The 24480-nt window shown below is 35.0% G+C and overlaps 1 protein-coding gene across 1 annotated transcript in view; it reads left to right on the top strand.

Annotated features, from left to right (window-relative positions):
- Positions 1-24480, top strand: part of LOC145666995 (ras-related and estrogen-regulated growth inhibitor-like protein) — a 248730-nt gene that overhangs the window by 204062 nt on the left and 20188 nt on the right. The window contains exon 3 of the mRNA XM_081734676.1: positions 13339-13415. Within this exon, the coding sequence (XP_081590802.1) occupies positions 13339-13415 (77 nt within the window). The remainder of the gene's footprint in view (positions 1-13338; positions 13416-24480) is intronic.

The following is a 24480-nucleotide window of genomic DNA, read 5'->3' as shown; positions in this document are numbered from 1 at the left end:
TACGTTGTTTTTCAGTGCTTGTAGTGTATGATATCAATTGCTTAACTATATACATTTATATTACGCATAAAGTTGTGAAATATGTATCAGACTTAATGAGGCTAGCTTGTTAGATGTTTTTTTTTTTCTGAAACTGTGTAATACTATATGATAATTTGACTTTTTCTTTTTTGGTATCGAAACCGATGTTGTTATATAGTCAGAGTTACCATATGTCAGGTTTTTACCGGGACAGTCCCGGTTTGAAAGCTCTTGAAATGAAATGAAATCTTTGAATTTTACATCCCACGATTAAGGAGATAGGAGTAGGATAGAGAAGACGGTGATTGTGAGAATGAATGAAATGGCGGAATGAAGAAAGTGAGAGAAAACGAGAGAGAGTTTATCCATGCACGCAGCGTCTGACTACCACAAAGCCCATTTGACGCAAGATGGGATAAAACCAGGAATCCCATGAACCAGATGTGAGTGTTTCTACCACTGAACCACCGTGACCTCCATGAAAACTCTTATCCCGGTGTTTCGCCAGTTTACATTTTGTCCCGGTTCTCAGTCGTGAGAATATGTTCACCGCTTTTTGTATGCCTTATCCTCATTGCGGTATTCTAGATTACGTCTGTTTTACATAGTTTTCACATTAAAAGCTAAATATGTAACCTTAGTTTATAGTACATTTAAATATTGTAGAACATTGCATACCACGGAGTACAGTTACATACATGCATACATAACCTCCGGGAGAAAGGGTGAAACGCAGAAACGTAGTTATATATATATATATATATATATATATATATATAACTACGTCTCTGCGTTTCACCCTTTCTCCCAGAGGTTATGATTCATTGAAGCGTCATAATCAGTGCTATTGGCTGGTCTCTCTCTCGCTCTCTCTCTCTCTCTCTCTCTCTCTCTTCATAACAGTTTTACTTAGTGGACGCTAAGTACACGGAACATGGGTGTAAGAAAATAACAGGAATTAACGACCTGTGGAAAGAGTGGTAAAATGAACTGGACATCCCTGATTGTGAGATAAGATCAATAGAAAATTCCTTCTGTGAGCCAGAAACACTGGGCGCTAAGTCTACGGGCGCTACATGCACGGAACCGTCCCCATTTTCCTGGAGAGTATGCTGACAAAATTGGTTCTAAGCATTTTGAAATATCCTTTCTTCCATTGCGTTAAACATTTGGCATCAGTTACTTTTAACTTCCAAGTAAAGAAGGAAGTCCAAATTCTTTACCGTTTTATTGTCCTTTGTGCTTGGTTTGACCTAAAATATTACTTCATTTAAACTAAGCTTCCAAGAAAAATTGAAATCTGGTCTTTCTTCTAGGACATCATATGATGTCAGGTTGTTCAACTTCAGGAATGTATTGTTTATGGAGGGAATTAGTGCATATGAAAACAGATTTTTGACGTAGGATTGCTGTTGCTATATATTGGAAGAAGTAAAGTAATTACGTACTTTTATTTCTAATAATTTTTCTTAATATACTAAGTGACATTTGAGTTTTGCTGTTGGCTTTTTACCACTTTAAGCGTTTTTCAACTGTTACTGGATGGATTTTACAAGCTAATTTTCATTGCTTCATTCTCGTAATTAGAAACAGGTGTGTACAGATACAAATTCGTTAATTTTGTCCAAAACACAATAAAAATGTTGACATTTGCAAAACCGTTGCCCACGAACTGCTGAAGCATATGAATCAAAATTTATCTAACTTCCTAGGGCTTGTATTTTCAGGTAGACTGAGTGAGTGAGTGAGTGAGTAAGTGTGTGTGTGTGTGTGTCATTCTTAGGAGTACGGATTTGACCATGAATGTAATACAATAACAACAGACACAATCTGTTAGTTAACCCACAATATTTTTGCATACACAGTACAGAAATAAATAAATAAATATTTTCTAGGAAATAAAAGCTTCCAATTAATATTCGCAACCATCATGCTTTTTAACGCCATAAAAATTAGGTTTCCTCTGTTTTCTCAAAAATAATGCATGAGAGTTTTACCTCAAAGATGTAGTTTTGTTCCGATTGACGTAATCGATCGACTGGCACATGTATCAACTTCGGTCATTATTTTATTGAAACAAAAATTATGTTTAAAAGTTTATCATAATTTTGGGTTATATCTCATGAACCATATGTCTCTATGTATTGTCTTATTAATGTCATAACGAAGAGTTTGATAATGGTATGCTTAACAGGTAGCGTACACTTTTAAGTTTACAAACAAATTAGTTCTCCTCCATTTTCTCGAAGATTATGTATGACAGATACCCATATCATATTGTTCAGCTTAATGAGACCTATCGATATGTCTCATATTTGGACATTTTTTCGTTAAACGCTACTAGTATTACAGGATTGTATTCGTTTCAATTTGTTTTAAACAACTGAAGAAATTAGTCATTCTCTTAAACTGTAGAAGATACACAATCACATACAATTATGACAGTCTCGGGGGAGCAGTGCAACAATAACGATACTTTTTTTCATTTTTTCCAAATATGAGTTAACTGTATATTTGATATTGTTACACAAATGCATGATCGGTACAAATATACACTTTAAACTACGTCGAGCCAACGAATTTTTAAACTTTATTTTTGCAGATACCAATTCCCAACTATGATAACCATTAGTGTGCGTGGGAGTCACCAAGTGTTTTGCTTAGGACAACTTCAAAAATGGTAAAAACAATTGGAATATATGTTTATGCAAGTTTACATGAACGTTGTTTTCCTTGACTTTTCATTTGACATGTTTAACCATTAAAGGATTTATGGTAACTTTTGTTACCATGGCGTAGTATCGTCTTTGACCGCTTATTTAGGTTCTATAACAGGTATTTAAGTAAGTTTTTTTATTCATCAAGTCAAGAATAGACCAAGGAATACATCAGATACGTTTTAGAACCGGCTGGTCAACTAGGCGGCGCCAAGTGGGGGCGGAGGGGCGCGACTTTTTCTTCCTCTTAAGACAAATTTCAAAAAATTTTCCACGCCCTTAGTTTTTAAGATATCAGATTGAAATTTTGCATAAGGATTGTGTGCGCCTTTGAGTATTTTCCAATTTTTTTTAGATCCTTACGTGAGCCCGGGCCCAAGGGTCAAAACCATTCCGAGAGGGTGATTTTTTTCAGAAAAATCCGGTTTTCCCCGAATTTCACTGTTCAGGTGTATGACGCGGACATATGAGTGGTACCGTTGAAAAGAGCTCGTTATACTGAAGACAATGGCGTTTGAACCATGACTCTAAGCCAAATATTAGATATTATGTTTTTGTTTGGGGCTTAAAAGAAAGAGGAGTTTTGCAAAAGCAATAGTTTAAGTAGATTTTCTGAAGGTTGAAGGAAAAGGATTCGCCAAGCAAAGCAATATAACATTTGTCAAGTAGGGAAGAAAACAGAAGCCACACTTGCGACCCTCTTTAAAATACCCCCCTCCCATTGTATGTATCAGGTGTAAATATTGTCACATGCCACTTTGAAGAGCTTCAATGAGAGTGGATATCTTGGTACTTATGGTGCACTCCCCCTCAGAAAATCCTGGATCCGACCTTGTAAAATTTCAACCTTGTATTTTGAAAACTAACGGCGGAAAATTTTAATCGGCGGCAATCCTAAAAACTGGATCACTTTCAAACTTCTTTCAAAATTTTGCATACCTATTGTGCACATAACTAAGTTTAAAAAAAAATAAAATCAGATCCCTACGTGAACCCAGACTCGGGCCAGAGGGGGGCAAAAATTTTGAACATTTTTTTTTTCGAAAAAACTTTTGGTTTTCCCCGATTTTCCCGTTTCTGGTGTATAATACGGATAAGCGGTTACTCTTGGAAAGGATGCTCTATTCTGAAAAAAAAAAAAAAAAAACTAAGTATAAACCATGATCCTACGATAAATAGTAAGGAAGCAGTAGCTGTTTGACAAAGTCTAAAATTTACCTCAAAAAGTGGAAATCCTAAAAGGGTTAAATCCTCATATCTGTCCATCTATTCTAAAGTTTTGGAGATGATCCGTTATAGGGGGTAGTTCATTAACTCATTACTATAAAAAAAAGTACTAGTACTATTTACTCAGACACAAGTACAATATATCAAAATCATATCTATACATACTACCTTGATTCTGCATTCTAAGTGGATCTACATAAAACCTATATAGCTACTCTTAATACTATGTAAAGCGCCAACAAAAGGGATTTGCCCTTCCCGTACTTTAACAATGCTTTCACTAGGTTATTTTTCTTCTTTCTTCTGTTGTTTGTTTGTTTGTCAAATCTTTGAAATCAAAAGTCCAGAAGGTATAACGTCATTGGCTTCCCGCATTTGGACCTGCTCGTCACTGGGTGTGGTAAGGTGATAGCCAATCACCACCCACCATTCACCGCGCTCAGCTAACCACAAGTAACCAAGCTGGTAGCTCCCCACAAATGTCATTACAACTTTTCGCGGGAAGCCAACGACGTTATACCTTCCGTACTATAAATTTCGCGTACTTCCATACTAATTACAGCTCTGAAATTTTGTACAAATTCAAAACCCAATGACAATATATTTTTTTAAACATCGTCTTACTGTAAAAACAATTTACTAATCCTTTGGTGCATGGTCCATGGGGTTTAAATGACAATAATAATAATAATAATAATAATAATAATATTTTTTCCAAGAGAGCCAAAACAGATTTAAAATAAAATAGAAAATACTGTTACTTACGAAACGTTGTTCAGTTTATTTATTCCAGGCAGTGCAAGTTAAGACAAAATAAATAATCAATATGCGTTAAGTCATATTTTCTGTTTGATTTTGAAGTATGTCTTGAATTTCCTGAAGTGTAATCTTATTATTAAAACCCTTTGGACCATGCACCAAAGATTTGTTCTCTACTAACTGGATATCCTGTTTAGTTATGCAACCAAAAATGTTGTGCAGTTCGCGTGTACAGTATAACATCCAGGGGATCTTCGTGATTTAGTTAATTAAGTTTCTCATTGTGAAACTACGATAGACCTGAAGACCTCACTGATTTGTCGAAGTGAAATTTAGCGTTCCTTTCAGCAATGAAGCTATATGAAACATTAATCTATAGCTTAACAAGGGATCCGAACCACATAAACTTTTACCGGGAATCTAATCCGAGGCTCCTTCGTCGAAGATGAGTTTGACTATTTACCCGCGAGGGACCTCAAGAACTGATTGAGTGTAAAGATACTTTATAAGAAAAAGTAAGAAATAATAACTGTATATATTTCTAGGGTTATTATTTACTAATCACTAACATTTTTTTAAAAAAAATATCGAGAATAACGTTTTCCGCAAAGCAACTATACATAGGCCTATATCAGTTTAATCTGTTAACGAAGCATTTTGGAAAAGAACGTAGTAGGGAAGGTGTTAGTTTTGCTAGCGATTATTAATTTATAATTGTATGTTTTGAAATTTCAACACTGAAAGGGTTTCTTAGTTAAATAACTTCATCAGTTGTACTTTTGTACGATGAAATTTTTCATCACTCAAACTAATTTCATTCAATGCCTATATATATTAAAAGCATCACCCAAATGATTCAATGATATTTCATTGATGTCAACATTGGTCAACACTGTTCAACAAGAGTAGACAGAGAATAGCAATTATATGCCATTACATGCCAATTATTTTGAGCAAATGATATGTTGATAAATTGAAATAAAGCAATGCGTCAATTTAAATGGAATTATTGAAACAATTACTAGAACGTGGATGGCTTGCTTCTTCACCTGTGATAGGTATATACAATAATGAGAAAGCGGGACAAATATTTAACTCCAGAAGCTGTCAGACACCTGTGATGTGGTTGGATGTCACTTAACGAATCTTTACATTACGAAACAGGTTTCAGAGAGCTTTCAATAAAAACAAGTTTCGAAGCATGTCACATTCAATTCATTGGCAGGTGTTTTTTGATCTTCAAGCACTGACATAGTACATCAGTGCAATTTCGAGTGGAAACTAATTCATACTGGATTCGCTGGTGTTTTCCACTTGGCGTGATAACTATTTTTTTTTCTTTCCTAAGTTTATGCAGTAATAAGTGTTGATATGTATGACTGTGTTTGTTTTGAAACATAAAAACATGTACAATCTGTAGTGACAGCTTTTCAACTTACAGAAAGCTGTAAATCATTAAATTAAAGGATTTCTTCAACTTTCTTCAACCTCAACAGCTTAATTCCATTGGAATTATCTTTTCGCATTTGTATGAATTAGAGCTGTTTGAGAATGAAAGAATTTTAATATGAAATTATTGGAATTTTAACAGAAATAGTTAGGCATCAATAGCCAATTCCGTAGCGGCGGTCTTCCAGTTCCAGTCCGTGAGGTCACAACAGTGAAGCAGATTTGGGTCTGGTCAGCACTTGAATAGGTACACAGTTGAGACTCTCCAAATGATATTTCAGCACTCACCAAGCATGGCGAGGATAATTGGGGATTACTTAAATGACACATATAACCAACTCCTATAAAGAAATCCAGCATTAAAAACGAGTAGAGCCAACACGCTAGATCTCGGCTCTACTGTGGCTTTACTGCCAAAGTCGGCTGATAGGGCTGTTAGATTTGGATTGGAGTTCAGTGTCCCGTTCAGCAGCGAGACTATATGAAATGTGGGCCTACAACTTTCCGAAACACATGAGCTACTGCCGCGTCTTCCCTGTCAAAGGCACGTACGCTATTCATATAGCTACGAAGGAGCTCTTATAGGGCTAAAACATACCAAGAGCTTGGTATCATGGATATTGTGTTGCTGTTTCTCATAAAGACAAGTTCGTTTGTAAAACGTGTTGAGAGTCAGCTTACATATGTTGTCATTGCAAGAAGCTCCTAGTATAATTGAAATCTTGAAGAAAATGAAGGATATAAAAGCCATTAATGTACTTTTCAAACAAGCGAGATTTTATTTCATTTCAATCTATCACAGTGTATGAACTCTGCTATTAATGAAAATGTATATACTGAAAATATAACATATCTGGGCTTTACCTTTCTCTACATTATCTGACCAAGCATATAATTTGAGCTTGTGTAGGCAAAATCAGAGTAGTTGTTTTGGAAATTGCTCCACTCATTAATATTTCAATGATTCTATTTAAATTGAAGCGTTGATTCCATTTTCCATTTAAATAATCTCACAAACGTCCAACTGATGAAGTTACATAACTCAGAAACTCATGTGTTCTTTTCAAAGCATACGAATTAACACTCCCTTTCAAAAAATGCATATCTTTTCCACTGTGTTCTTTTACTAAACGCTTTGTAATGGGTGGACTGGTATAATTATATACATATATTTGGTGAAAATGAATTTTCATCCATTTCCTTTCGATTCTACTGATGTATACAATACCAACAGTAAAAAATGCTTCTATAAAATGTACTAAAAAGGAGAAAAATCCTTTGATGGGAGAAAAATTAAGATTAAAAGCATTCAGCGTTCTTCTTAAGGTTGAAGCTCAAGTTTTTATGTATATTAGGGACGTATTAAATCACACTTACTGCTTTTAGTCTTTGATTGGAGTAATTTCTTCCTTTTATCCTAGATTTTTTTTCCAGTGGATATTATAAAATATTGTTTTTAAAATGTATTTTTACGATTAAGCCTATTATTTTTTACTATTTATTACAAGATGTTTTCACATTCACTCTGCTCATGAATTCTGCCATAGTTTTACAATAAAAAACAAAACTAAATCCATAAAGATACCCTGGATGATATACTATATAGGTCAACTCCGTAGCACTTTTGGTTCGATAGTGAAAGAGCAAAATGATACGCTAGAGTGAAAATATTGTATTGTCATCGGGCGTATATGTACAAAATTTCATAGCTCTAGTGAGTATAGAAGTTCACGAAATTTAAGTTCAACAATCTAACTAACAAAAAACAGAGAAAATTAATCTAATTAAAGCACGTAAAACGTAGGAGTGAAAATGCGTTACACAGAATTAGAAGTTGCTTACTTTGGTTTCTGTAGCATGCTTTGATATCTTCTATTTGTGCATATTTTAGTTGAAATTTGTATTTATAGTGCTACTATAATTACGTAACTACTTTCTGACTATCTGGTTATTTCATAAAATACTTTGTGCTTTGATGAATCCTTGTGGATACTTGTGGAAGCCTAATACAAGATGTGAAACTTTCTCGACCTGTGTGTGTTATGTATATCCCTGGTGAAAAGTCCATATCTAGAGTGATACAGGAATTTACTATATGAATTATAGGTGAATTATAGGTTTAGTATATGAACTATTATAGTTCATGTAATAGTTTCATAATTACATGAACTTCATTGCAGAACAGAATATCCTTGCTTGTATTCTTAGATAGAGATCCCTCTAAGAAAGGGTTATGATGCAAAGTGTTAGGGGAGTGCTTCATGCTTCTTCAGAGAGAACGGACAACTTTATTTTAGGGCCATAAAGAGTTAGCTGAAGGCTGAAAATTTTCATAGTTGATCATAAACTGTACACAGATGTCAATATTTTTATAAAGTACATAATAACCTCTGCGATATTATTGTATTTGATCAAGTCTAACTGGGAGTTCTTACTTTAAGCACCATCGTTGATAACCCAAAATGTCCGATATTTCAAACTGGATTCCGAGTAAACCCTTAGCTGTTTCTCCTAATTGAATACTAGAAAAGAAGTCCAAACAATGCAACTTCTTGTTCCAGATTTCTGTGCGTTGTTGACTTGTGTTTCAAAGAAAGGAAAGTTTCCAGTGCGTACACGTAAGCAACTATCACATACCCTTTCATGAATAGTTTATAAAAGGAAAAAAAAAGATAAGTATAATAGCCCTGAAAAGTCAAGAAATTCATGATCTCTCTCTTAACTTCTGTGAAGAGCCTCCATGAGTATCTGGAGGCGGAAAAGAGCAACACGTTTAGATAATAAAATTTATTTATTGTACTTCAGAAACTATTTGGCCTTTATTTTATTTATTTACGCTAGAGAATAATAATAGAACACAGTAAGGTAGTAAAGGCTTTCTTCAGACTGTTAAGTGCATTGAATATGTCATCAATATGGAGTGAAGAAGTGAAGACAATGGAAAAAAGCGTGATATGTGAGAAGTGAGAATTGGAAGGCGAGAAAATGTTTGTTTCTTCTCTTGTCTGTCAGCTCATTTAGTGTTGTGATTGTCAAATAAACCAGCGGCAAAGCTACGTATGCTTCCTTTTCCTCTTCTTTTTCGTTCGTCAGTTTTGAGTCTAAGGTAGAAAGTGACAGGTCATCTCGCTATATATATTTCTTGTTAGCTGCTCGTTTTAATAGGTGCGTGAATGATAAAGACTCTATCTCGTAAGCTTTCCAGATGTCATTAACACTACCACTCACTCACACTCACATGAGAACTTTCTCCAGATGCTTTCTTCTCTATATATCTACATATGCACATATAAACCAGGCATATTCACATATACACAAACATATATATAAAACATGTTCTGTTTAAGAGCAATGCTGAAGTAAAAATGTATAATAAATTTTCTTAATATCTGATGGTTACAACATCTGCTGTCACCATCCTTATTGTTTGGTAAGGGATTGTGTCAGAGAAAAATTTCGATTAATTAGGTATACACATTCTGTTAATTAAGCAGTCAAACAAGCAATTATTTTACAACCTTCTTGTTAACATCATCATCAGATAGTAAATGTGAAAATGTGAAATTAATAACTTCTAATTTATTAAAATTACTTGTTAATAATAATATAACATATTGTACACTATGCTTTTCTCCAGTTTCGGGAAATTGCGTATAACTCCAGAAATAGGGCTAGTATTCTAGAAGTAGCATTTGGAATATAACTGATAGGAAACCTCAATTATTAAGCTTAGACCATAATCATTCTTGGCTGACGATTATGAAAATTTCAATGATTATTTGGAATAAGCGAAAATAACACTGATTAAGAGACTTTTGTTCCAGATAATCACTGAAATGAATAGTTTCATGAACTGGAATTTTAGCATCAGAATATGAACCAGAAGCCCTTGACCAGTGAATGTTACCCTTGATGTATGGCTAGAAATTAATAATCATTATTGGTTTATGTAGTACGGAAGATAGCCAACGGCACTCCTCCTTCTAGACCTTTTTTCCCCCTATCTCTAACAAGGGGAGAGAGGGAGATTATATATCGAAGTGGAAGATGGTTCATATACCAATCGAAAGCACTAATGACACCTATTATGAAACTGTAATAAAAATTTTCCAAATGCATATACAGTACGAGTTATATGAATATAGAGGGTGTCCAGAAAGTCCGTTGCCACCCCTAGAAATCGCAAACAGTGAGACAAATGCCAAAACAGGAAAACACGTTTGTCATCATTTCAAAAGTACAACGCATCAAAGTAAAAAGTGTTCTCCCAGGGTCACTCACAGCGTCCCAGGCGGGGTCTAACTCAAAAATTACAAATAGTAAGGGGATCAAGTAGCATATCGTTGGAAAGCTGTTGGGAAATGAAAGAAGACAGAACAAGTCTCGACTCTCTAAAATTATCCTGTGCAAAATGGCGTCCGGTCAAAATGTCAGCAAAAACGTCATTGTAAAGTCTATGGCCACTCCAGAAAGCCTGAAACGGTAAGACAGATGTGAAAACAGCAAACCACCTCTGCCATCATTTCAAAAGTACAATGATTTAAAGTAAAAATATTTGTCCCAAGGTCCTCCCTAGGGTAACAGACGGGGCCATCCTCAAAATTTTCAAATGGTAATGGGGATCAAGTAGCATATCGTTGGAAAGCTATTGGGAAATGAAAGAAGACAGAACAAGTCTCGACTCTCTAAAATTACCCTGTGCAAACTGGTGTCCATTCAAAATGTACGTCCTCATTTCAGTTCTCCGAGCGCATTCGCTTTCCATTTTGCAATCGGCACTTGTCACTGTGAGACACTTGCACGTATTCGCTGTTTCTGGTGCAAGAAAATTTTTGTTTGAATCATTTTATACTTGATAATCCAGACAACGAGCATAAGTAGCACTATAGTGCATTATATATTAAATAGTCAGTTCCATACTTAAATATGTCAAAGTTATTTCTTTTCTTTTCTTTATTTCTTAATTTATTTTTTTTTATTTATTTATTTAAACATTACTGGGCCCAAAGAGCAAAATCTCACATTAGGGGCATTTCCTTTCTTTCAGTTGAGTACAATAATTAAGGTGAAAACAAACTAAAACCTGACTACAGACAGAAGAACTAAAAAGCAAGATGTTTGCATCGTAGTGCGTCCGGACTTGTTTCATCTGTTTTCATATACTAATAGCTTTCAAATGATATGCTACATGATTCTCCTTGCCATTTGAAAATTTTGAGGAGGACCCCGTCTGGGACCCTGCGGAGAACCTTGGACAAATATTTTTACTTTCAATCATTGTACTGTTGAAATGATGACACAAGTGTTCTCCTGTTTTGACATGTCTCACAGTTTGTTTTTTTTTTGTTTTGTTTTTAAGTGGCCATAGACTTTACAATGACGTTTTTGCGGAAATTTTGACCGGCAGCCTTTTTGCACAGGGTAATTTTAGAGAGTCAAGACTTGTTTCGTCTTCTTTCATTTCCCAACAGCTTTTCAATTCCCTGTTATGTCCGATATGTTACTTGATCTCCTTACCATTTGCAATTTTTAAGTTGGATCCCACCTGGGACTCTTTGGGTGGCCCCGGGACAACATTTTTTGCTTTGATACGTAGTACTTTTAAAATGATCAAAGGCGTGTTTTCCTGTTTTGGCATCTGTCTCATCGTTTGCGATTTTTAGGAGTGGCAACGGATTTTCTGGACAACCTGTATATTCATATAACTCGCTCAGTATATGCATTCGGATTCGTAATAGGCGTCATTCGTGCTTTCGATTGGTGTATAAACCATCTTCCACTTCGATATATAATCTCCCTCTCTTCCCTTGTAAGTTCAATACGATCCAGCTTGGAAAAATATTTCCCTCGTTTTAAATCCCATCTTTACAAAGAATTTTCTCGTAGCCAATATGGTTAGCACATGAAACTTCGGTTCCCGATGAGAATTCAGATAGTTCAGATCCCACATTACTCTGTAGGTCAATGTCTCATATAGCCTCGATGTTAAAGAGAGACTTGAAATTCCAAATCAATCAGTTTTATTAAACTTTTTCAATGTTCAATTACATTAAAAATACGTGTCTTCACTTTTATTTATGTTTTCTGTACTGGATGAATGGTTAGCATTTGTTGATCGTACTACATATAGGTCTACTAAAAAATTCCAGTTGACGGAGGGGGAGTAATGCTGAATTACATGATGAACAAAAAAGAAAAAAACTATTATGAAGATTTGCAAAGTTTGTTAGAATTCCCCGTCTAGAAAGCTGAAGAGTAATTACTGCATACTTGAACTAACTCCATAAGTTTTATAATATTCTACCGTTATGTCTGTCAGACCAAATGGGCTGTATAAGGGAAATGAATGATGAAATAATTCATAATAATTCAAGCGATAGTAAAATGCGAAGAAACATGAGTGGCTCAAGAAAACCCAAGTTAATGGTAAAGGAGCGTCATTTTGGGAGGGCAGGGAGTAATTACCCCCTGAGTTTGAGAAATACATGCTTTTTAATAAATTATATTTTAATATACAAATATGAAGCTCTTATGTCGGTGGATAATCTTGCTTTCTCCCCCCTCTCCCCCGGCAAAATCTGAAATTACTGTTATGGTGGTAGTCCATTATTATGTAAACAGCAAACTATGAAAGCACCTGCGCTGCCGATAGTTAGTAATATATTCAACATTAGATAAATTACTAACCTAAAATTACTATCTATTACAAAATGGAAAATTCGTGGGGATCAGAATGTACACGTGTATACATAAATTGACGTACGACATTTTTTTCTTTATATATAACGATGAGTTCTTTACTTGCTTTGATTTGACATTTACATCATTTATTCTCAATATTATGAGTTTATTTTAATATTTTTCATCACTCTAACAATTGCGGTAAAGACAGGAAATCAGGACAATAATTTGAGACAAGGAAAATTTTGTAGAAACCTGTCTTGAAATTTCTTCAATCTACCGACCCTATACCCTCTTCAGTGTTGACATTTATATTGATACATATTAAACTACGAAGAGAGCAGTATAAACTATCTTAGTAAAATATAGTGGAAGTTACATCTAGTTAGCGGTATTCTCTGTAATTTTTCTTAATTTGACAAGGATTTAAAAGAAGTAAGCATGAATGCAACTTTGTTAATTGAATGTTCTCTTTATTTTGCAGATTTTCTTTACCGACACAACGTCACCTTTGACAACGTAACGACAGAAGTGGAGATCCTAGATACTTGTAAATGTGCAGTAAGTAAAATTATTATACTTTTAAAATATACACTGAGAGAAAAAATGTATGTGGCGTACTTAAAATTGTATGTTACATTTGTAAATCCTGTAGTTTTTGGACTTAACATACAGCAAACGTATAACTGAAAACGCATGTTTGATAATACTTTCTGTATAAGTGTTCCATCTGTACGTACTTTCCGTATGAAACAATGTAGGCGATCAGTATCTCACATACAAATGGACGTATATAACATAAAGCTGACGAAGGTAACATACATATATGTATCTAATATAAGGAAGACTGTTAGACATCAGACATCCTGCAACGACATGATGTAACATCTAAGGGCAGTGCCTATGTAGCATACGGATAACGTATGCTCCGTTCTGATTTTTGTAGTACGCAAGAGGATTCCGTATATTTGTACAGCGGGGGACACTTCTAAATGGTACAGCCATATGGAGATTTACGGCTAAGGTGTACCATTTAGAAGTGTCCCCCGCTGTACAATATACCAATGTCCGGAGAACGGATTTTTCTCAGTGTAATGTGCTTTAATAACTATTTATTCCTTGTCTTGTGCACTCTTTTACTTCCAAACGCACTTCGTTACACAGAAACGTGTATCTGATGTTAACACCTTATTTCACAGATAAGAAATTTTTAGACCAAACAGTTCTGTCATATTTCTGGTAATTTTTAATTAATAGTAGTTTTCTTAAAATGAATTGTATGAAAACTAAAACACGTCTCTCAGCTTTAGCAAGACTAATAAGGAATCAAACTTTCAGCTCACAATTTAAAAACAAAAATGAATGGAATACGATGTTTCGGTAGTAGAACGCGTAATCTTAGATTTAGAATTTTCCTCATCTAGAGATTATTATTATTATTATTATTATTATTATTATTATTAGTAGTAGTAGTAGTAGTAGTAGTAGTAGTAGTAGTAGTAGTAGTAGTAGTAGTAACAAAATTTAGCTACTCTCTATTGATAAGCCGATAAGCCGCAATTTGATCTATTACTTGCTGTAACTATCAACAATGAACGGTAATAATTCCATTTTCTCGCTTTTCTCGAACACTACACATGAGAGTTTATCCTCAAGTATCTCATTGTTCAGCTTCATGTTATGTATCGATTAATATACGAATAGCATGATAAGACAAAAACTAAACTTAAGACAAGACAATAATACATTTTCACTATATCTCATTCACTATCGCTTCGCGTAGGGATGATAAGGAGAGTAACGTGAGGGACGTGCTATTGTTATAAAGTTTATACAGTATATTAAAAATAAAGAAGACTAAGCTTCTTGGCTCTACAGCCCATAACGTACTTTCTAGTGGGTAAATTCGGATTTTCATGCAAGCGTCCGTTGATTGCGATGTGGCTGAATAGCCAATTGAAAAAGTTGTTTAAATACGGTTCTACATATAACACAACTTTCTGTTGGTTACACATAGAAATCGCAAGCAACGAACGCAACGGACGTGTGCATGAAAATCCGCCCTAATGCATGGTCAGCGCACCGACTCCCAGACGCCGTTATTTCTGCTTCATTTGATCGGATATTACTGTCTCATAATTCAGGTAGTTTCTTAGTTGCTTCACCATGGTAGGTCACCATCGACACACACACACACACACACACACACACACACACACACACACCACACCACACCATATACAGTATTTGTATATATTTAATATTAAATTCCCGATTTCTGCGGTATTGGGTGGCTTGGCAATCGCGGATAAGTGAATTCCGGAATAATCTAGAAAAATGGCCCCAAAAGAACACAAATCAACACGAATGCTTTTGAACCTTCTTTATTATTATTATTATTATTTACAGTACGGGGTCTACACATACAATTATTACTTAATAAACTGTAGTTTTCTTAGGTTAGGTTAGGAGTTACTTAGGTTACAAGCTTGTTGGTTTACTTTTTTACAAAAAATAAATAAATTAAGTACGAGTAAATAACATTAAATCGATCAACTGTTTTTCTTGTTTTGTGTTAAAAAAAACATTTCTAACGTTTAATTGTATATCTAATTGTAATAACTTCTTGTGTTGATTTTCTTTTAATATCATAATTTATCATCACAAAAAAAAAAAGAGAGAGAGAGAGAGAGAGAAAAGAAAGGACGACCTCGGATAGTCTATAAAGCGAATAATAGAGTTTGCATATCGTCCGCTGCAAATGAAAATATGTATAACTTCCGTTTTCTCTTCTCTTCTTCCTTCGAGACTTTCTGGCGACGCCCATTTATGTTATATTAACTCGTTATACTAACTCGGTAAGCTTGAAGACCCATGATTTTTTTTCGTGCGGAGATGTCATTTTTGTTTCTTGAGCCAACTAGCGCCACAAATAACTGGAGTCTCAAATTAAGGTTTGCCCCACTTCCACAGTTTACCATTAGTTTTCTTAGAACAGAAAGGACGTAACACAATGGTGTTTTCACATCATTGGAAAGGAAGTTGCATCGCTTATAAACATGTGGTAATTTGTTGATTTATAGAACTACAGGTTCATTCCAATAGAGTTTTCCTGTCTTCTTATCCAAGGAGGCCGAGGTGGCTCAGTAGTATAGCGTTCACCTCTGGTGCGTGAGGTCCCTCGTTCAATCCCGTCTCGCGTCAAGTAAACTTTGTAGTGGACAAACACCGTGTGCGTGGGTTTTCTCGGGGTTCTGCCGTCTCCTCCCACTTCATTCCACCATTTCACTCATTTCTCACCATCATCATCTCCTTTAACACACACGTGGGAAAGCGTGGGACGTAAAACTTAAAGATTTCATTTTTTCTTCTTATCCAAACTTGATATTTTTAAAATAATGAGCAACGAATGACCTTCACCAACACACCATGATCACAGAATGGCATGTTGTAAAACATTTTATCTACCAGTCTGACAAAATGACTTTACTTTTGTCTTTTAATTTAAGCCTGTGTTTATTCTTACAACAGACTACCGGTATTTTTTAACTCGTGTATATAAATTTCACACTTTGTACCATAAGGTGTGGTATATGACACACTTATTTTTAAGGAAGTGAAGGTCTTGCAAAAATTCATCAAATTCTTTCTGTGTCGAACTGAGGGTAATTGTTTCTTGTTTCCGATTTCTTTCTTTTTTCTGTGTAGTGCTTAGGTTCATTTTCCTACTGGATTATACATTTTCATGTTGTGACAATTATCGGGACAAAGACGTCAAAGGGGAAGCTTTAAAAAGTAGTAAAAAATATTCCTGAACGTTTTCGATTATTTTAAGAAACTGTTATTAGCAGAGACGTATTTAGGATTTTATTTTTTTTTGGGGGGCTATGCACAACACGGGGAAGCAGCAGGGGCAATTGCCCACCTGAGTTTGAGAATTAAATATTTCAATTTATTCACAAATTGAAATTTTAATGACAAGAATCGCAGACTGGTGATTTTGTGATATGATATCCACAAAAATTTAGCAGTGAATCTAACCTTTTATTCTATTCATAGCAGAAAAAGGAAGCATCCTCTTGGCCTACCTAATTTCCCGAGTTACTTATTCCACACTCTAGGTTTTCTTTAAACATTTACCTTTCTTTATAACTAAACGATGTAAATATTCCTTTGCTATAATAACTAAAGTTCCGTTATGTTGATATCCGTGCAATTTGGTGGGAACACCAGTTTTGTTTATCAGCTCCTCTTAGTTTTGGTGTTACTGACGCCAGCCAACTTGAATCACAACTAACAACGGTCGAAAATGTGATAGGAGAAACGAAAGAAAGTAACAAGTTAGTAAGAAAGTAGTTACTAACAACTAAGAAAAAGAAACAGAAAAGCAGAATAGGCGAAAGAAAGAAAGAGAAGAAATAGAGCGCAGTTCTTACATGGAATGAAATTTGGCAAATATAGTATTATTTCTAAACAAAGAGCATAAGAAAATGGAAAGTCAATGAAATTCTTAGAAATGATAAGAAGGATTATTGTTGTACGTGGAATGCGAAGAACTAACAAATTTATTTCGGAGTGCTTGAGCCCGATATACCTTAAATACGCCACTGGTTATTAGGTAAGAATTAGTAATATCAGAATGAGAAAAATAATTCCAGATTTACAGGAATTCTTGGGTAACATGCTTTCTGGTGGGAATCTATGCCAAGACTTGTTTTTTGGCATCTTCGGACGGAGGTGTCAATCGTATTAACGAATGAGACACCCGTATTTCATATGGTTTCACACGTTAGCAGATAAAAGCAATACATGTCAAAGTGTGGCATCAAATAAAACAAGAGTTTCTCAATAGTTAGTACGATCGGCTCGGCACCACTGTCCGAGAATACGAACTCCAGACTTGACATGATGTTCCCACCAGAAAGCAACTAACTTTGGAATTATTCTCTAAACTCCGGAATAATTTTTGTTCAGTGTAGGGTATGGCAAACTAATTACTGTTATGATGAGAGTCGACAATACCAGATTCACAAAGACTTAGAGATACTTTAATATTAACACTTATCTCTTGAAATCCAACCAGTACTTTTACTTCGCGTATCTCGAATTCTTTCCTAAGAATACGTTACTCATACGAAATTGAACAGGAATAATCTAAAATTTTGTGATATCTATAACCCTAGTTAATTTTGACGATCATCCTGGTATTTCTAAAATATACGAATTATACTATAAAATATCTCTATTAAGGTATACAAGGATTAAAGATAAACAATTAGTCTGATAAATCAAGATCAACTGAAAATAATGCAATAACGCTATCAGAAAAATGACAATATTTCAAAGCAAACTATGCAAGATTAAATACCAAGAAAAAATAGGTAGAAAACCGAATATAAAAGGCACGCGTTTTTACTTTTTGTGAGTTGTGAATAATTCATATGAAGAATACTTCAAACTTAGAGTACGTATGGATATTCCAAGGAGATTCATTAGTATCTTAAAATGCATTTTTTTTCTGTCGTCAATAATAATGAAGCTGCTTAATTTGTTAGCATCCCTCCTTCCCCTATCCTGTTTGCACTCAGTCTCGGCAATACTGTGCTCTTTAAGAACCGTACTGGGTTTTAAATTTTGAATGGCGTTTAGAAAAGGTAATGTGGTTTGGTTGCAAGTAATCATAAACGTGATACCCGATGTGCGTAGGTAGAAATAAGTTTTGATTGTAAGGAAAATATTTCTAATTCGTAAATATTTTAATATACGAATATCATATCTTAAGAATATTATTCCTTATGACTCACAAAAGGTATAAACTACATTTAGGTAGATACAACAAAAATATTCACATTTTTGTAATGAAATGAAATATTTCGGTTTCACGTCATACGTTTATGCCCTTTAGACTAAAGGACACGATGATTATTAAGAGTGAATGTTATGAAAGGAATTGTTGGAATGAAAATGTGGGTGGAAACAAGAAAACACTGAGAAAATCTACAAACGCGAAGTTGTTCACCACAAACTCACATCGCCTATGATCGAATCAGGGTTTCCTCGTACCAGTGACGAGTGCTGTACTACTGAGCACCATTGTCCCCCCTATCTTTAGAAGTGATATTAAATCTTTCAGTTTTACGTCCCATGATTAAGCTGCGTAAGCTAAAGGAGACGACGATGATGAAAATAAATGACATGGGAGAATGGAAAAAAATGGAAGAAAACGGGAGAATCAACGCACACTACGTTTGCCCATGACAAAGCCTACTTAGCGCGAGCACCATCTTCAGAGTACAAAGCGAAACATAGAGAGATGTATGCTAGAAATTGTTTGCGAGAGGTAGAAAAAGACTCATAGACCAGAAGAATGATTATCAAATGACTCATGGATTACCTAAAAAATTAAGCTATCCAAAATTGAGATTCATATAGTAATTCATATAGGCCTATCTTCAAACGTTAGCAACACTGTACATCATGACTTCACATGTATGGTTCTACTCATAATTAGATTTTCTACATGTTATAACATCAACCCAATAGAAAGCTCCCTTGTGGCTATATTGTTCACATACGTTCCTTTCATGGAGAAGACCCGATTCGATCCTTGGGGGAAGCGAATTTGGTTCGAATTCACTTCAAGCTGTAGATCCATGTCTCGGTGTTGAAACAGACTCTGAATTCCAATCCAAACAAACAATCCAATATAACCATTCCCAATATCGTTCCACCAAACTGTCCACGGTGGCCATAAACCTAAGAAATTATCTACCATACCTACAAATACATGAGCAATGAATATTTACCGATCTCGTAAAAGAAGTGGTTTTTACCTCCTTGTTTATTTCAGCAATGATTCTAACTAGTACCTCCAGTAGTAAACGAACCAGGGACCACTTTAATAGAAAAATACGTGCATTGACTGCGAAAAGTCGTTTCACATGAAGTTCACATCGTATAGACCGTTGCCAACTTTACTGAAATAAAGATGCAAAAAGTAGGCTTTTTTAGTATAAAGATTTTCCCTATAAGAAGCTGGATTTTCAGGGGGTGGGAGCGAAAATGTTCGCTTTTTTATTTCTTATGTCTATTTGGTTGCCTAACCATCTTATCAAGTATCTGGAAGTTATACATCTTTATATAAGTGTTTTATTGGTTACCTAAATTCAACCTGGCCGGCAAGAAAAAACACAAGGGACAAACTCAAAACCATCTTCATTTTAAAAAAATCTTGCGTAAATCCCATTTTCCGTTCCGGTAATATTTTGTTCTGAGCTTCGTCGAGTCAATTTTATAAGATTAAAGCCATGGATGCCTCTTTTGGGTATGATGGTAACTTAACATCATTATTCAAATAATTCCTACTTTCTTTACTATTAAATTGTCAAAGTTTTTGAAATATGAAGGTTTTCGATAACATTTTAAACACTCCCTGCCTCGCATTTTAGCTGCGTTAACAAGTATGATGTATAGTTATAAGTTTCATTTTATTCATATATTTTAAATGAGAATTTTTCCACGAAATACAATAAACAACTAGGACAGTTATTGCTAACACTATAAAGTCTTATACTAATAGTAAAATATTTTTGTGTTAAATGTTAACCTAATAGTTCTATAAACAATCTGTAGGAACTTGGAAACTCACGTCGTCCACTGATTTTGGTTTTCTTTCCTATCGAATGATCGATTTTCTTTTATTTCTATTTTTTTCAGAATGTTCTCCGCAAAATGCAATAATTAAATGTCTTTTCGTGCTATAATGGGAAAATAAAGAGGAACATACTACAGGGTGTCCGAGAAGTCCTTCCCTGATTACAGAAATTGATAACTCAGGCTAGAAATAAGATAGAAATATGAAACTGGTGTTGAATTGTTTACAAACTATAAAAGTTTTGGTCACATCAGTACACTTCCACATGAGCACCCTTGGTAGCACGTAGCACATCTAGGCGATATTCAATTTCCATCCACACATTAGCCAACATCACTGGAGGGATCGATGCAACGACTGTGGTTATCCGTTGCTGCAGGGTTTCAAGATCTTGTACACGTGTTCGGTAGACCTCATCCTTGACATAACCCCATTTTTGGCATCTGTAATTCACGTGAGGCCCTGCGCACCGATTTCTTAGGACTTCTCAGAAAAGACTGCCGCACAGCCTCCACCGTGTCTGCTGAGGTTCTTGGTCGACCAGACTTCGGAAGGTCAGCAACCGACCCTGTGTTCTTGAACTTCTCATACCAGGCTTTAATGCTCTTGACATCAGGGGGAGTCCTCCCAAATGTTGTCTGGAACTGTCTCTGCACCGTGGAAACCTACACGTCAGATTGATTGTGTCTCATGGTACCACAGGACACACTGTGCCTTCTCCTGGTTGGTTGGCATGGTTTCTTGGACTTCTTACTTACGTACTACAAACCTAAAACAAACAAAATTGAGACTTGGTAAAACAGAACAAAACAAACCTAACACAGACAAAAACTTTTATAGTTTGTAAACAATTCAACACCAGTTTCATATTTCTATCTTATTTCTAGCCTGAGTTATCAATTTCTGTAATCAGGGAAGGACTTCTCGGACACCCTGTATTATGTCTCTACTAAAAATGAAATATTTAAGAAAGCCCAAAATTTCCCAGAAAAAAAAACGAGGGAAAAAAGTTCCGTTTTTTAAAGCAAGTTTTTTTCGAGCCCTTGCATCTCTAATCTAGAATACTTGGTACTAGTAAATAATAATTAGGAACTGCTTTTATTATTATTATTGAAATGATGCAAAAACTCTACAATACAATTGTAAAAGGTAATATCCATGTTTATTTCCATAATATCTTCTGAAGAAGTGCCTTCTTGGTTATCTGCAGAATCCTGATTTATATGACCTTCAAGAGTTAAAACAATTTTTCTGAATTAATGTCCGAAAGTTTCGTCGAAAAGCTTTAAACAGAAACATATTAAAGCAAAGCCGTCCAACAGGTCAGGTATCCAACTAGCCTAAAATTCGTAGTGCTAGTTGGATATCCTTAGGCGTAATGGGCACTCGCTTAGTTTGTAAAGCGCAGAGATAGCGTTTTCAAACATCCACGATATAGGCATCTGAGCCGTCTTGTAAAGTTGTAAGGTCAACAGATTGAAATCTCAAGTCTAGTTGAATGTTCTGAGTGATCTCTTTAACCAATCTTTGAAAAGGAAATTTCATAATCAATAAATATAAGGACTTCTGGATTTCAGATTTCCCAAAGTACATGAGTTTCTAGCTTTGAACGATGGCTCTGCTTCATACGGACTTTGTGGCTAGAAATCTTGTCTTTGTTCACTTCGTTCGCAATCAGAAGTTTACTTGGAGCTTTTTTTTTTTTTGCCAAAAATTTTATTAGCCCCTTGCTTAGTACGAGCCATTTGGATCCCTCAGAATTAGTCAAATCTTATATATGAGATCTACTTAAGTACGATTCTTGTATTGTATCTGAAGTCAGCAATGCGGCTTCAATATTCAACGTTGTTTGTGTCTCTTAGTAATAACAAGGCTTTTCAAATTTACAATAATAATGTTATTATATATATTTTAGTATCATTGTTAATTGCTTTCTACAGCAAATTAAATTGTGTAATACACATATCTATATGAATTAATATTTCCGGGGGAAGAGGGGTAATTTGGCCCCCAACACTGCGAAATTCTCCTCAAGACCATATATCCTATTTTGCTCAAACATATTTATGCACATATTTACCTATGTAACTATTTAGAAACTTCATATATTTCATTATTTATACCAATTTTTTACTCTGAATTCTTTATTCTACTGTTCTTGTTCATTTCTATTAATTAATTTATATCGTTTGTTGAACGTCATTATACGCATATATAGGGTCTATATATGCCTTATTTAAAGTTTCACATATGACATTCCTGATTTAACAAATTTAGGTATTGAATAGATGTTTGCAAACTATTTTCATAAGGAATAAGAACATCAATTAACCAAGTCAACAAATTACATATTAATGGTATCTTAAGGAAGAGTAATAGTTCATTTGCCAAATAAATACATAACCATAAAATATAAAATATTAGTTTCGAAGAAAATTGGAACATATATTCAAATCGAAATTAAAAACACACCATTCTATCAGAATGATTGAAATGATAGCTAATGTAGCATATTCCATGAAAAAAAGGATATATAATGAACTAGGACAAACCACTGCATCTAAAATGATTAAGATGTTCATAACAGCAAGTAAATATCTGAACAGATTAAAAAGAATAGAGTTGTATATATGAGGTGCATGTCAAAAAAGTACAGATTAAAAAAAAAAAAGAAAGAAAATGATCGAAGAAATTAATTGTGACTGGTGACAAGTACATACGTTGCCTATTTTTCTTCGCAATCACCATGAACCTCCAGATATTTCTGGTAGTGTTGTATAAAAATCTGCTGCCTGAGAACGCAGCCAGACAGAACTGGTGTCTTTAGCACTTCAGTGTCGTTGAAACGCTTCAATGCAAGTTTTTTCAGATGAAGAAAAAGAAAGAAATCACTCAAGAAGAGGTCGGGGCTGTAAGGGGGATGATTGATTAGTTCCAATCTAAATCTATGAATTGTCTCAACAGTACGAGCAGCTTTGTGTTGGCGGGCGTAATCATGGATCCGAAGAATTCCAAACAGTAACATTCCTTTCCTCCAATTTTGGATGGCATGTTACAAATTATTCAGTGTTTAGTAATACACACCTCCTGTGATTGTTCGTTCTGGTTTCAAGAATTTCAAAACAATCATATTCTTTTGCTCCTGAAACCGGTTGCTATGATTTTGTGAACTGATAATGTTGATTCGAATTTCTTCGCTTTAGGATAATCAGCACCTCCGTTGTATTGATTGCTGCTTTGACTTCCCAGTGGCGTACTATATACTGGTTTTATCTCCCGTCACTATGTGAGAAGAGAGATCTTCTCTATCCTCCCTTAGGGGCTTAAAAAGTCACGTATAGCTGTCATTCTTTGATCTTTGTGAGCGTCAGTCAGCTATTTTTTATCTGTTAAATGTCACTTCGCACACAGATTGTCATAATCTAACTTGTCAGTGACAATTCGATGCACTGCTTTCACAAACACTTCTGGAACTCTTTGGCGAGATCAGTTATCGTGAACCAACGATTGAATCGCACTTTCTCGTCAACACGTTCCACCAGATTGTCTGTCTGAACAGTAGGCCTTCAGCTACGCGAAACTCTGTGCATCATTGCCTGATCTTCCCTTCACTCATTACTGTCGGTCCGTAAATGGCACATAATTCCCGATGGATGTCAACTGCATTCTGTCCTTTGTCGTTCAAAAATAGTGTAGGAGATCTCACTTGACATTTTGCGGAATTTTGTGTTACGGTAGCCATTGCACCTTACTGCTACTCGCACGTACACAACTCTACTTGGAAGATTCTCTCTGTTGTAAGCACAGAATCCTAGGACATGCTCCTGCATATGCTGAACTTCATTATTGTTGCCAACCCTAAAAAAAAAAAAAAAAAAAAAAAAAAGCGCTTACTATTTAAAGAAATGGAGGTAAATATAAAATCAGCACTCTATATCTTCTTGTAGCACATTGAATTATTAAAATTGTATG

This window comes from Thermobia domestica, chromosome 1 (genome assembly GCF_964235325.1).
Source record: "Thermobia domestica chromosome 1, izTheDome1.hap1.1, whole genome shotgun sequence".
NCBI classification, from domain to species: Eukaryota; Metazoa; Arthropoda; class Insecta; order Zygentoma; family Lepismatidae; genus Thermobia; species Thermobia domestica.
This window is presented reverse-complemented; position numbering and strand designations above follow the sequence as displayed.